Source organism: Stigmatopora argus, chromosome 16, assembly GCF_051989625.1.
Source record: "Stigmatopora argus isolate UIUO_Sarg chromosome 16, RoL_Sarg_1.0, whole genome shotgun sequence".
NCBI lineage: Eukaryota > Metazoa > Chordata > Actinopteri > Syngnathiformes > Syngnathidae > Stigmatopora > Stigmatopora argus.
In genome coordinates, this window is record NC_135402.1 from 12,761,387 (window position 1) to 12,776,750 (window position 15,364).

The 15,364-nt window shown below is 41.9% G+C and overlaps 1 protein-coding gene across 5 annotated transcripts in view; it reads left to right on the forward strand.

Annotated features, from left to right (window-relative positions):
• Positions 1–15,364, forward strand: part of LOC144091218 (ephrin type-A receptor 5-like) — a 111,592-nt gene that overhangs the window by 56,424 nt on the left and 39,804 nt on the right. For 4 of the 5 annotated variants that reach the window (XM_077623383.1, XM_077623381.1, XM_077623382.1 and 1 more), the window contains 4 exons: positions 3,346–3,470; positions 5,942–6,031; positions 7,704–7,773; positions 7,961–8,063. In XM_077623383.1, the coding sequence (XP_077479509.1) occupies positions 3,346–3,470; positions 5,942–6,031; positions 7,704–7,773; positions 7,961–8,063 (388 nt within the window). Of the gene's footprint in view, positions 1–171; positions 980–3,345; positions 3,471–5,941; positions 6,032–7,703; positions 7,774–7,960; positions 8,064–15,364 lie in introns of those variants that run through there. The other variant, XM_077623385.1, reaches the window with a different exon arrangement.

A 15,364-nucleotide genomic window follows, 5' to 3' on the forward strand; every position in this document is an offset into this window, starting at 1 on the left:
TAAGAATTTATTTGCAAATCATGGTGGAAAATAAGTATTTGGTCAATACCAAAACTTCATTGCAATACTTGATGTACCCTTTGTTGGCAATAACGGAGGCCAAACGTTTTCTGTAACTCTAAACAAGCTTTTCACACACTTGCTGGTATTTTGCCTCATTCCTCCATGCAGATCTCCTCTACAGCAGTGATGTTTTGGAGCTCCCGTTGGGCAAGACGGACTTTCAACTCCCTCCACAGATTTTCTATGGGGTTGAGATCTGGAGACTGGCTAGGCCTGGTGTCAGTATCCACAGTGGGCAATAACGAAAGGCGCAGGATAGGTTAAAAACAACACGACACAGGCGAGCAAAAAGAAAACAAACAAACAAAAATGGAGGGAAATGGTAACGTTGCTGTACGTAAAAGGGATTACGGATCGTATCCAAAGAGTTTTGAGGCATTGCGGAAACACAATAACAACACACCTGTCAAACCATACACAACACTCGGCCAGATCTTGGTGCATCCAAAGGACAAAATACACCCTGAAAATAAACGCAACGCCATAAAGGAAGTCCCGTGAAAATCATGCAATAAATCCTAAATCGGAGCGATAGGACGTTTCATCACAAGAAAAATAGAACGCAAAAAGGTGGACGAAACAGAGACAGCAACTAGACAAAGAAGAGCAATAAAACAACATGCACAACAGGAACACTGTAAGTCAGCCATCACAGACCACTGCTACAGGGAAAACCATATCATGGACTGGGAAAACGCCAGAGTCATCTGCATTGAAGAAAACAAACATCAGTGCTGGATCAGCGAGGCCTTTGAAATGCGCAAGCGAGGTTCGAAGACCATCAACAGGGACGAGTGGGCTTTCATGCTCTCCACCTGGAGCAGCATCCTGGAGGGGTGAACGGATGGCGCAAGGCGTGATTGCCTGTCAATCCTGACAGATATAAACATGCGGGCGGGTTATATGCGAGTAAATACGGTACAGTGGTACCTCGAGATACGAGCTTAATCCGTTCCGGGACTGAGCTCGTATGACAAGTTACTCGTAACTCGAGGTAAAGTTTCCCATTGAAATGAATGGGAAACAATTTAATTCGTTCCAACTCTCTGAAAAAAACACCAGAAACAGGATATTGGATTGAAAAAAAATGTTTTATTTCTTATAATTCGCCATATATTGACAAAGTAATAAATAACGAGTGGTTTAATAGAAATAAAGTGTTTAATCTAACTAAAATTGGCCGGATTTCGCCGAGGGGAGAGGGGCTTCGTTTTTTTTTTTCCTCCACACAATGCACTCGTAAACAGAACAAACACTCCACCCTCACGTTCGCTATCGATGGGCTGTTTGCTGTCGTACTATTCCCTTCAAAATATTCCGAAAATGATGCACACAAATGTCCTCACAATCGGAGAACGCACGACCACTTGCCAACGAGCAGCAAGCAGTCTTATCAGCGATCGCCCCGCTGCTCATCTTCTTCTTCCTCTTCTTTTTCACCTCAGGCGCCTGAGGATTACCCTCAGCAGCGCTAGGGCTGCCACTGGAACACGGATAAGTTCATCCAGGGAGTTGCCCAAGCCGCGATGGTAGCGTTCGGTCATTAAGGCCGGACAGCGGAGCCATAAGTGTTCAGACGACTCTGTTTCCTCGTCGCACAGGCGGCAGCGATCCGAGTCGGATTTCTCATGGGAGCTTACAGGGGCGCTGGCTAGCGGCTCCTTTTAGCTTGTAGCATCTGTGTTCGCGTCCCATCGAACGGCGCCTATGATAGAGTTGCTACCGGGGATACTTTTGCGAGCACGAGTATACTTCATTACCCAGAAAGCCCTCTTTTCACCGCGCATGCGCGTTGTGCGTTTCCTGGTCTGAATAGCTCATCCGGTGCTCGTAAATATTGTTATACACGAAAGATATGCCAAAAAAAATGCCATGGCAACCTGGCTTGGTCGCATCACGAAACTTTAACCGCATCACGGGCGAATTATTCGATCGAAATTTCCCCCGTAAGACGAGCATTCCGTATGACGAACGGTCGTATGACGAGGTACCACTGTACTTCTAAGTGTTATGTTGGTACCAAAAGGTTTATAGTCTCTATGCGTGTAAGGGAACCCTATTTATAATGTTTTAAACACCAAACATGTTTCATGGATCCATTCATTGCTGGATTTAAATGTACTTCAAGTACATTATGACCATTTAGTCTGCAGTGAAAGAAACTGTCATTATTTCAGCCAAGCCTTTACAGTATTAAAAAAAAAACGTATATGCGTGTGTTTTGGTTTCTAGTTTCAGGCTTTTAAGATGTTGAAGATAGGACTTTTGTGCAACCATCTACTCAGGATAAAGTTACTGTGTTTGGATCGGTGATTTATTCCCTGTATAGTTCGGCTGACACTATTGAAACTTGAACGTCTTATACACCCCACCACCACCACCACACGCATGCACACACACACACACACACACACACACACGCACACACACACTCGCACATGTACACACGCACACAGACACACAAGATGAGTACATTGTCAGGGAGCATTTTCCCTGGTTAAAAGCCTCTTGTGCCGTTTATTCTCCTCTGAGCTCAGGTTATAACAGGATGGCTCAGTGACAGATGCACACTCACGCAACCTATCTCACTTGACTTGAGAGCGCTGAGAATAAATTACTTCAAAGATGAAAATGATTGCAGAGTCACACACAAACTAAGCTTACAACATCTGGTCAACTTAAAAGCAAAAAAATAACAGTATATTTCTTGCTGAGGGGGCAACATGTTTTTTTCCTGTGTAAAAAGTTTTAATTTCCTATAATTATCACGAAAAGTAAAAACGTGAGGTAATATTCAGTTTTTACAATTTTTCACTAGATACTTTTATTAATGTTATGAAGCATAACTTAATGCTGAGGACTCTCTAAGGTCAAGCACAGTCAGTGTTCTGTTACTATCATAAAACATCTTATCTCATCTCATTTTCTGAACCGCTTTATCCTCAGAGCTGTCTCTGGGCCAGAGGTGCGAGATACCCTGAATCGGTGGGCAGTCGATCGCAGGGCACAAGGAGACTGACAACCATGCACACTCAGACCCGTACCTAGGGGCAATTTAGAGTGCCCAATCAGCCTACAATGCATGTTTTTTTGTTTTTTGTTTGGAATGTGGGATGAAACCGGAGTACCCAGAGGAAACCCACGCAGGCCCGGGGAGAACATGCAAATAATTACCGTTATCTACATTTAACTAAGAAAAAGGTGCTCTGAAACATCCTCTTCAGGGTTCGAGCTTTGTTTTTGCCAAATTTTAATTGCGCATATATGTGTCTTCATGTACAGCGCCTTCCCCAGTGAGTGCCGTGCGAAAAGGTTATGCTGGCAAGAGCAGCATCACACTTTCCTGGGCAGAACCAGACCGACCTAATGGCATCATCCTCGAATATGAGATCAAGTATTTCGAGAAGGTAATGTTAGGCCTGGGCAATGACAAAAATTGTTATCAATGTAAAAATGTATATGTTAGTGATTGGTTTTGTTGTGGTTTTCCCCTGTGTGACGTATTCCTGTGATTGCCCATTGAGTTCCCCTATTGTTTCCAAACCCCAAAATTTGTGCTGTGCAATATGAAATAAATAAATTAACAATCAACTGAAGAATCATCACCATTAGTAAGCAGACTATTTTCAGCCTCACTAAAAGAAACTACAAAACTATATATGTAAATTTACTTCACATATGGCCATTTAAAAAATACATTAAAAAGTTTAATGAACTTAACCCAAGTTAACAAGGTTTGGATTTTTGTAACTTTTTCAGGACATACAATGGGAAAAAGAATTACAGACTCTCTTCAAAAGAGGAGAGTAAGTTCAGATGTTTTAAGGAAAATTTTGTGCGCCAGTATTTAAGAAGCATTTTTTAAAAAGAAATAAATTGCTTCCATGTCTTTGTTTAGAAGAGCCAAACTAGTAAATCCCACCCCACTCTGTAAGAATTTCTCTCATTGGCTTGCCATGATATCTTGCCAAATTTTAGCAAATCATTAACCTCTTCTGGTTCGTGTTGTATTCACATTAGAGTGAGAATTAAGAGTCATTGGATTGGATTGGATTGGATAACTTTATTCATCCCGTATTCGGGAAATTTCATTGTGGCAGTAGCAAGAGGGTGATTAGACAGAACAACTAAGCAAAAGCACAAAGTACAAAGCAAATCAAAGTAAATGGGTTCATTGAGAATCACCAAATCAAATCATTAAGACAGAAAAGCAGCAAAAACAAATTGAGCACGAGTGGACGGAGCTACCGCCGCCGGCTTCCACTTGAATGGCGCCATCTTGGTTGTGGTAGCTAAAACGGATACAGACTCAAAAAGACGTTGCAAAGTTGGACAAAAACCGGAACCACACACGGGAAGTCTTCCACAAGATGGGGGACTTCTGCAGACTGGGACCGAGGTAGAGACTATGCAGAGTCACTCTTCCAAGCTTATCCGCACAGTTCCTCAGTAGTCTGGAGCTGAAGACAACAGTAGCAGAGTAGAGCCCCTCGGCTCCGTTGCTGGCAAGCGCCGACAGATCTTCCATATACCATGATCGAATGGTATGTCAGAAGTGTTGCCTCTTCTCCCGGCACTTTTGTCCAGCTCCGAATCTCCGGCGGCACCAAGGTGTTGCTCTTTTCTGCTGCGTATTGTAACAGCTAGTCCCATGTGTGTGACAGCGTAGGCATGGCTGAATGGTTCCAACAAAGAAGTAGCCGAAAGAAGCCAGGCTCACAGAACAAAGAAAGTTGCAAAAACATTAAAGTAAAAAGTATAAAGTACAAAGTAAAGTAAAGAGGAATGTATTAAGAAATCTTAAAATGTAATTTAAAAAAAAGATAGAAGGGCTGTAAAACACGAAAAACATAAGAACATACAGAGCTACTGTCACTGGCTTCCGCGTGACGGCGCCATCTTGGAAAAAAAGTCTTGTCCTAAAAAAAGTCTTGTGTTGATGTCTTGAACGTGTATGCTTGAGGCGTTGGGAGGACATGATTTGGAGTGCTGGCGAGGTTCAGACAATTGTGTTTGCTCTCAGTGTGCCTCATGTGCATTTATTAGTACAAATTAAGTACATGACAGGGAGACTTAACTTTGATCTTTTAGTGGATAGGCTTGGTGTTGTTCTGCATCTCATAATCACTTATTTTGGCTGTGGTATAGTCCTTTCGCTTCCATGCTATGTGTGCACCGCTGTTTTGCTATCCCCGCTAAATGATTAGCTGTTCCCCACCATCTTCTCAGTTTACCGAACGTTGGTCTGGAACTAACGTTCTCTTATATTTATTGACTTATTGAAACTTTTTATTTCCGTTGACAAATTTTTTTTGACCATAATTGCCATTATAATTTATCGCCCCGGCATAAGTAATGCTATCTATTAAACTGATGTGTATTGAATATATACATTGCCATTTCTACAATAGATAATACCCTTGGAAATAACTGATACTGCATTTTATATTAAACAAAATTTGCTGATGTTTTCACACTAAATGACACCTTATGAAAATAATGTTCACTTTCCCAAAGCTGCTTTTAAGGCGGAAATTGTGAAATGGAGCAAGTTGAAGCTTCAGCTCAGCTCCGTGATCCTGTGCTCTCTCTTCCCTCCCCTTTATCCTTGTAAGCATTATTTTCTGGTAAGGTCATAATAAAGGTATACCGGGGAGTTAGAAGGGGAAATCAGCAAGGTTTGTGGTAAGTGGTTAGCAAATGGTTTCTGGCTAATGGAGTGGGCATTTAGCCTTGTTTAAACCTGATAAGGTTACAGCTGCGAAACTGATCCTTCCACACGGACATACATAACACACACTCAAACAATGCACATTGATTGCAAGAAAAAAATGAGACGTGTCTTAAATGTGCACATTCAAATTTTCTCTTCCAACAGGAGCAGGACTCCAGCTACACTATCATAAAATCCAGGGAGACTGAGATGGTTGTGGAAAGCCTAAAGCCCTCTTCGGCCTACATCTTCCAGGTTGTTCAAAAACTTAGAGAATCTCCAATGTAATTGATCTATGATAATGAGCTGACACTGAAAACAAACATAGACAAGTATAAAGAACGCTAAACAGCACTTGCAAACAGACGGCACAGGGGCCAGTTCCAGCCTGTAGCAGGATATTGTGTGACCCACCAGAATAAATCATTTTCGTCGACATCATGCTAAAAGTAAATGTCAAATTTCCGCAGCTCAGAAATTGGAAAAAGTTTCGCCCTCCCCCTTTATTTTTTCAATAAAATCTCAAAGAAAACATTCATCCATGCATTTTCTGAACCGCTTTATCCTCACTAGGGTCGCGGAGGGTGCTGGAGCCTATCTCACCTGACTTCGGGCCAGAGGTGGGAGACACCCTGAATCGGTGGCCAGCCGATCGCAGAGCACTAGGAGACGGACAACCATTCACGCTCACACCCATACCTAGTGGCAATTTAGAATATCCAATGAGACTACCATGCATAATTTTGGAATGTGGGAGGAAACCGGAGTACCCGGAGGAAACCCACGCAGGGCCGGGGAGAACATGCAAACTCCACACAGGTGGACCACCCTGGATTTGAACCCAGGACCCCAGAGCTATGAGGCCGACGTGCTAACCTCTCTTCCCACCGGGCCGCCCCTTTCAATAAAATAATTACAAATATTTTAAATCATATATTTGCTGTTTTCTTTCGGGGCACATTGGACTCACAGCTCTGGGGTCCTGGGTTAAAATCCAGGTCAGTCCACCTGTGTGAAGTTTCCATGTTCTCCCCGGGCCTGTGTGGATTTCCTCTGGGTACTCTGGTTTCCTCCCACATTCCAAAAACATGCATGGTAGTCTGATTGGACACTCTAAATTGCCACTATGTATGGGTGTGAGTGTGAATGGTTGTCCGTCTCCTTGTCATCAGCAGGCCACCAATCCAGGGTGTCCCCGCCTCTGGCCCAAAGTCAGCTGGGATAGGCTCCAGCACCCTCCGTGACCCTAGTGAGGATAAATCGATTCAGAAAATGCAAAAATGAATGAATGTTTTCTTTCGATTTTTTTTTTTAATCACTGTAAATTTGGGGTTAAAAAATGCTACTTTCCCATCTGCTTTGGCCCTTACAGCTTGTAGTTTGGTGTGGCAAATTTGTTTTATTTTACAGGGTAATGAGCTGCATATCTCATTGTGTAAACATCCCATAATACAACTTGGACATCTGCGGAGGTCATTTTGCCATATAGAATAAAACTTATAGTACACCAACAAGGTCATGTTACCCAGTTTCCGATCCAGTTTTTGTTTGTTCATAAATATCAAAAAGTTGAATATTAACTAAAAGAGGGGTCCATAGACATGATGGTAGACATTGACTCAAGTTTCACTTCACACCCCAAAATAACCATAGTATCTAAATTATGATGCCTGCCACAGCCTATGCAAAGTGGTCAAAAATGGATGAACTGGACAAAGTTGCCGCATAACAGGCTATTGATCCTCATAAACCATTGTGCTGCAGTGGAAAAAATGGTGACTGCTTGTCACATTATCCAAATGTAGTAATTAGAGATAAAAATGGGGGTATTCAGTACTCTGGTGTTTTTGTATGATTGTATGCAATGTAATTGTATACTGGATGCAATAATTCAGTTTGGTTTAAACCTGTACCTTGTGTATTACAGGTACGAGCCAGGACATCTGCAGGCTATGGTGCTTTTAGCCGTCGTTTTGAATTCCAAACAAGCCCTTACTGTGAGTTCACATAGAAATGTTGGATGCAGAGTAAGACAGTGAGCATGAGTGGGCAAGCGTGACTATTTGAAACCTTCAGAAACCTCACACCTGTTCTTGATTGCCTACTTTTTTGGAAAGCGTGTGATTGTGGCCAAGTGCAGGCATTTGTATATCTAGTCCTGCTTTAATCTCTTTCTATTGGCAGTAACAGCTAGCAGTGGACGGGCCCAAGCTTCAATAGTAGCGGTAGCCGTCACTTTGGCGCTCGTCTTCTTGGCAGCGGTGGCTGGATTTCTACTCCGTGGACGGTAGGGTAGTATCCTGCTAAATAGAAAATTAATTTAGGACTGACATTCTGATAATTGTAATGATAAATTATATTGTCATTTGTTACATAGAGGAGTTTTCACTTGTACAGCCTGTTTTTACCACCAAGACACTCAAAGCATTTTAAAATTAATTTCACCCATTTACCTACTGATGAGTGTCACAGCATAAGCAGCAACTAGCGATGCTATATCTTGATCGAGGATACATAAACATGGTTACATTGGCTCAGGGCCCAACCGATAACCCTTGAAGTTGAGAGATTGATCCATTTTCAGTGACAGACAATACCAACAAGTAATATAAAGTTTTCATTTTGTATTTCCTCAGTTACAACAAAACTAGTAGCTTATTTAGGTTTATTTTTTTCTCCAGACTGCTACAACATCGATAATGTAAAACACAAATAAACAAATAATACATAAAAAGAGGCCGTGTGTAAAAAAAACACCAATACAGTGGTACCTCTACATACGAGCACCTCTACATACGAGCAGCTCGAGATACGAGGAAAAGTTCGAGCAAATAATTATCTCTCGATACGAGAAACATTTCGAGATGCGAGAAAGCCAGGTGGCCAAGACATGAGAGGCAGTTTATCATTGAAACGCACTGTCTTTTTTGCCGCATCTCTTTCGTGTATAACAGATATCTACGAGCACTGGGCGGAGCTTGCATTTTCCCGTGTTTTTCCCCGTTAGTCAATGCATAATACAAAGTGAACAACAATGGATCCAAAGCAAACAGGTAGAATGAAGAGTTGTGCAAAGAAAAGGCGAATGTTGACAATCAATATTAAGCGCGAAATAATTGAAAAATATGAGAGTGGAATATGTGTCACAAAGCTTGCTCGTTGTCATGGATATCGTGTCACTTGGAAATTCCTTGGGGCTGGAGGTTAACGAGGCAGATGTGAATGACCTAATCGCCGAGCACCACGAAGAACTCAAGACACAGGATTTAATCAAGCTCCAGGAGAGTGAACATTTGGAGGTGTTGCGGGAACTCAGTAGCGAGGAGTAGGTGGAAGAGGGGGGCCGCCTGGCTACAAAGGATATCAAAGACATGCTAGCGAAGTGGCAAGAGTTTTCTGACTTTGTAGAAAAGAGGCACCCTAACAAGCTGGCAAGTGGTCCGCACGTTTTCGTATTGTGAGGACATTTGTGCGCGTCATTTTCGAAATATTTTGAAGGGAAGGTAAAAACAAACAACTCTTGATGCGTTCCTTTTAAAAACTCCCGCTGAACGTCCGGGTGGAGTCAACCCGGAGAACAAAGGTAAAAAAAAATTAAAACAAATTAGAATTCAGTTTTGTGTAAAGTTACATTAAACGTATGTTTGAGTGTGTCTGTATATATTAATCCAAGTTAATTTAAATTTGTTTGTTCTGTTACGAGTGCATTGCCGTGGAAAATGTTTATGTCCATACACGGCCGCTATACTGTCAGGCATTCCTCACCTCAATCTGTTTGGGTCATGGATTCTCATTAGGAATTTTCAACTTATGTTGTTTATATAAAGGGTCTGTGAAGAGTGTACGTAGTACATCCATCAGTATCACAGCTACAACCTGCATTCCTTAGCTGCATCCACTGTGGAGGTCAAGTAGAGAAGTTGCTGTAGTTACAATGCTTTACTGAAAAAGCTTGGACTCGTGAATATTAATTTATCCTTGTTACAGAATATGCTGAGCCTAACTGTTTTCTGATCGTGTTTTGTGCCACTCTGAAAGCATACCAACACCTTTTTGGTTTGGGCATTGTAAAACAAATAATTTGAAGTTTTGATCAGTTCATTCTTTTATATTATCGACGTAGAGATCAGACATGATACTGAAGGTGCAAGGGCAATTTCAACCAAGAATAAAAATCCAAACATCTTAGTACAATAAACTGCGCCGCGACAGTGCATAAATATTTTGAAAGACATTTTTTAGTTACAGAATTGACACTTTTCTTTAGAATGCATGGTTCAAGGGGCGCAGTTTGGGGTGGGATATCTTCAAATGTACACCATACCACAAGAAAGGTAACTTCCGAAATGTATTTTTTCCCACTCTAGCAGAGGTGGCATTATTCTAACAAAGTACAGTCATGCCTCTACTTACGAAATTAATTGGTTCCAGAACTTTTTTTCGCAACTTGAGAATTTTGTAAATTCTCTAATTCGTTCCACGGTCCTCACACATCTACCAACTAGACCAGGGTTGGGCAAACTTTTCGGCCCAGGGGCCACATTGACTTTAAAAATTTGACAGGTGGGCCGGCTCAGCACAAGATACGATACATATAAAAAACTGCTTCCGTTAACAGTACATATGAAACATAAACAGAAAAAAATGACTAAAGTATGAACATACTCATCACTCATCTGGGATTTATTGGGTGCTTTCTTGGTTTTCATCAGACTAAAGGTCTGTTCACACACATGTAGAGCCAAATAACACCAGAATCCTCTGTGCTATCTTCTGGATGTTTGGAAATTTGGCTGCACTTAATGAAGCCTAAAACTCAGAGACTTTTAGGGAGTTGAACTTGTCACATTGGAGATCAATCAGTTCCAACTGCAACTCCTGTGGAACCGTTTCCGGGTCTTGTGAGAAAGGACATGACACCAGCTGTCAATTTTTCCAAAATCACAAAACCGACAGCAGAATTGCTCATGCAGGTCATCCAATGATTTCCTGTATTTTTTCACATGCGGGGGCCTCTTTTAACGCAACCAGTGTGGGGAAATGAGCAAATGACTTGTCTGATGTTTGCTTGAAAAATAAAACCAGCTTGGTTTTGAAGGCGGAAGGTTTGCTTGCATTTCATGCACAAACTGTTTTTTCTCTTGTAGCTTCACATTCAGCTCATTCATGTGTGTCAGGATGTCCACAGTAAAAGTTAAATGTTCAGAAATGTGTCAGTATTCTCAAGTAGCTCCCACACACATTTACATACTTTTACTAGGCTAGTCCGCCATCTATTGGGTTAATGGGGGTATTGGATTGGATAACTTTATTCATCCCGTATTCAGGAAATTTCATTGTGACAGTAGCAGAGGGTGATTAGACAGAATAACAAAGCAAAAGCACAAAGTACAAAGCAGATCAAAGTAAATGGGATCCTTAAGAATCACCAAATCAGATCATTAAGACAGAAAAGCAGCAAAAACACAAAACGAGCAAGAGTGGACGGAGCTACTGCCGCCGACTGCCACTTGAACGGCGCCATCTTAGTTGCGGTAGCTAAAACGGATACAGACTCAAAAAGATGTTGTAAAGTTGGACAAAAACTGGAACCACACACAGGAAGTCTTCCACAAGATGGGGAACTTCTGCTGTCTGTGACTGAGGTAGAGAATATGTAGAGTCACTCTTCCAAGCTTATCTGCACAGTTCCTCAGTAGTCTGGAGCTGAAGACAACAGCAGCAGAGCAGTTTACGGAGCTACCGCTACTGGCTGTCACTTGAGCGGCGCCATCTTGGTTGCGGTAGCAAAAACGGATACAGACTCAAGAAAAAGACGTTGTAGAGTTGGATAAAACTGGAACCACACACAGGAAGTCTTCCACCAGATGGGGAACTTCTGTAGACTGTGACCGAGGTAGAGAATATGCAGAGTCACTCTTCCAAACTTATCCGCACAGTTCCTCAGTAGTCTGGAGCTGAAGAATCAACAGTAGCAGAGTAGAAACCCTCGACTCCGCTTCCGGCCTGGTAAGCGCCGACAGCTCTTCCATCTTATCCCATGATGGAATGGTTGGTCAAAAGCGTTGCTTCTTCTCCCGGCAGTTTTGTCCAGCTCCGAATTTCCAGCGGGATTGAGGTGTTGCTCCTTCTGCTGCGTATTGTAACAGCTAGTCCCATGTGTGTGACAGCGTAGGCATGGCTGATGGTTCCAAAAAAGAAGTGGCAGAAAGAAGCCAGGCTAACAGAACAAAGAAAGTTGTAAAAACATTAAAGTAAAAAGTATGAAGTACAAAGTAAAGTAAAAAGGAATGTATTAAGAAATATTAAAATGTAATTAAAAAAAAGATAGAAGGGCTGTAAAACACAAAAAGCAAATAAGAGTGGACAGAGCTACTGCCACTGGCTTCCGCGTGATGGCGCCATCTTGGAAAAAAAAATATAATAATTTGGACAACGTCGGCAGGTCGGATTAAAAGGCCTAACGGGCCGTAGTTTGCCCATGTCTGATTACTAGACCCTTTAGAATTGGTCAACATGTCCTAATTTTGTAAAAAAAAGATGTAAGAAACACACAAAAATGAGAGAAAATGATGATAAAATTATTGATTAATGTCACAAAATGAATAACAAGTATATATACAAACTTGTGTGTGTTAAAACGCAAGGGAACAAGAGAAAGCCACCGGGATGCAACATAGAGATAGCACACAAACATGAGCACACATTTAATAGACAGCATTAAGAATTCAAACACCAACATAAATCAACAACAAGCATTAACGTTTTGTGATTTCTTTGAAATGTAATGTTACACCCATTTTATAAGTCACTACTGGTTCTTACCTGCTTCTGCAGTGCTGGATGATGAACATTTTGGGGGGGAAAACTGCTAAGACGGTTGCCGTTGAGAACTTTTAATAATGTTTCTAAAATGCACAAGACACGTCGTCAAAGTGGGCACGACTCGTGAGCACTTTCAGGATGTTTTTTCCACCAAGTCGGAAAGTTCGTTTCTCCCCCGTTTTTTTTTCTGCTTGGTGGCTGATTCTTCCTCCGCTGCTTTCTCGTTGAATTCCTCGTGTATTGGTGAGCGTTGCATTTACTAATGCTCCGTTGAGAGTTCGTTCAGGATGTTTTTTTCCACAAAGTCGGAAAGTTCTTTTAGGGCTTTTCGAAATTCTTCTTATCTCGAGGCACTCATTTGCATAGAAAGAGCTTTCGTAACCTGGAAATTTCTCACTTAAAGGCATTCGTAAGTAGAGGTATGACTATATGTAAAGTGTAGTTGTAACTATAAAAAAATAAAAGATGCTTTGTGTGTTGAAAATGGGAAATTGCAGACCAGCCAGACAAATGTTTTCTATTGAATTTGTGGCACACAATCTATCACCCACCCATCCATCCACTCAATGCTACAGGCAATACCGGCCCATCTTAAATGTCCAGACACTTGACACACATTAGTTGACATAGAAACAGTGCACACATATTTAAACGCATTTCTACAAAGCGTTTCATGTGCACATAAGTTAACATTTATACACACAGACATCCCCATACAGGAAGTAGGAAGGCAGAGCGTCCACTGGGCAGGGCGCACTCTTAAATCCCTTGACCAAACAGATCCGGCAAACCAGACACCCCCAGGCAGACACAAAACACACAGGCTCAAGCACACACCATGTGTAAACTGAATATCCAGCTGCCAATGTAAACCTTCCTGTCTTTTCTGTCCGATAGAGAGGATACGCATGCATGAATAAAATAATACATAATAATAGTAAAAAGTATTTTTATTTCAAGTGCCTTTCAAACAATTCATGAGCACTTTACAAGAAATACAAGTTAAAACAAACAATAGCACAAGTACCCATGACATCATATACAAAATCAGCCATCTTTGTTTTTAAATTTATAGAATGGCCTGGATTTTGGAAATTTTGACAGAGAAATTGATTTGACACAAGAAGATTTTTGGATACACCTAATAGCAACAAGAGAATTGCAGTTACCAAAATTTTGGGACTATAAGTCACACTGGACTATAAGTACCATTTTGAATATAAATATCTATCTAGTCTCATCTCGTTTTCTGAACCACTTTATCCTCATTAGGGTAGCGGGGTGTGCTGGTGCCAATCCCAGCGGGCAAAGGCGGGGGACACTCTGAATCGGTGGCCAGCCGATCACAGGGCAAAGGAGAAGGACAACCATGCACACTCACACCCATACCTAGGGGCAATTTAGAGTGTCCAATCAGCCTACCTTGCATGTTTTTTGGAATGTGGGAGGAAACCGGAGTACCCGCAGGAAACCCGCGCAGGCCCAGGGAGAACATGCAATGCAAAATCCACACAGGCGGACGTGACCTGGATTTGAACCCAGGACCCCCGACGCACTAATATATAATAATAGTAAAAAGTACTTTGTATACAGTTGTGGTCAAAAGTTTACATACACTTGTCAAGAACATAATGTCATGGCTCTCTTGAGTTTCTAGTTATTTCTACAACTCTGATTTTTCTCTGATAGAGTGATTGGAACAGATACTTCTTTGTCACAAAAAACATTCATGAAGTTGGGTTAACAGAAAAAGTGATCAAATCTGCTGGGTCAAAAATATACATACAGCAACACGAATTAGCAATTTTGGTGACTTAGAAAGTTGTGTCAGTGAAATTAGCTTCATAGCATGTCCTCTTAACCTCTTGTGGGCGATTATGAGTGACTACAGCTGGTGACTTCTCTGAGGCCATTTAAATAGGGATCATTGGATGCAAACGCCCACAAACGCTCCAATGGGAAACTCAAAGGAGGTCAGCATGGATCTGAAAAAGCGAATCCTTGACTTGACCAAGGAGCCATTTCAAAGCAGCTGCAGGTCCCAAGAGCAATAGTGCAAACAATTGTTTGTAAGTATAAAATGCATGGCACTGTTTTGTCACTGCCACGATCAGGAAGAAAACGCAAGCTATCACCTGCTACTGAGAGAAAATTGGTCTGGAGGGTGAAGATTCAACCGAGAATCACCAAAAAGCAGATCTGCCAAGAATTAGAAGCTGCTGGAACACAGGTGTCAGTGTCCACAGTCAAGCGTGTTTTGCATCTCCATGGACTGAGAGGCTGCCGTCCAAGAAGGAAGCCCTTGCTCCAAAAGCGGCACTTAAGGCTCAACTGAAGTTTGCTGCTGATCACATGGACAAAGATAAGACCTTCTGGAGGAAAGTTCTGTGGTCAGATGAAACAAAAATCGAGCTGTTTGGCCACAATGCCCAGCAATATGTTTGGAGGAGAAAAGGTGAGGCCTTTAACCCCAAGTACACCATGCCTACCGTCAAAAAGTAATTAACACTGCTTAGAAGATCGTCGGCTGCTCTCTGCCCTCACTGGAAGACATTGCCAGCCCTCGTTACCTCAGCAGAGCCAGGAACATTGTCGGGGACCCATACCACCCTGGTCACAACCTGTTCCAGCTGCTGCCCTCTGGCAGACGTTATAGGTCTCACAAAGTATGGACAAATTGACTTAAGGACAGTTTGTTTCCCACATCCATCAGGACTCTAAACCTGCGGTACACGACACTTCTGTGTAATAACTGCGGGGTGA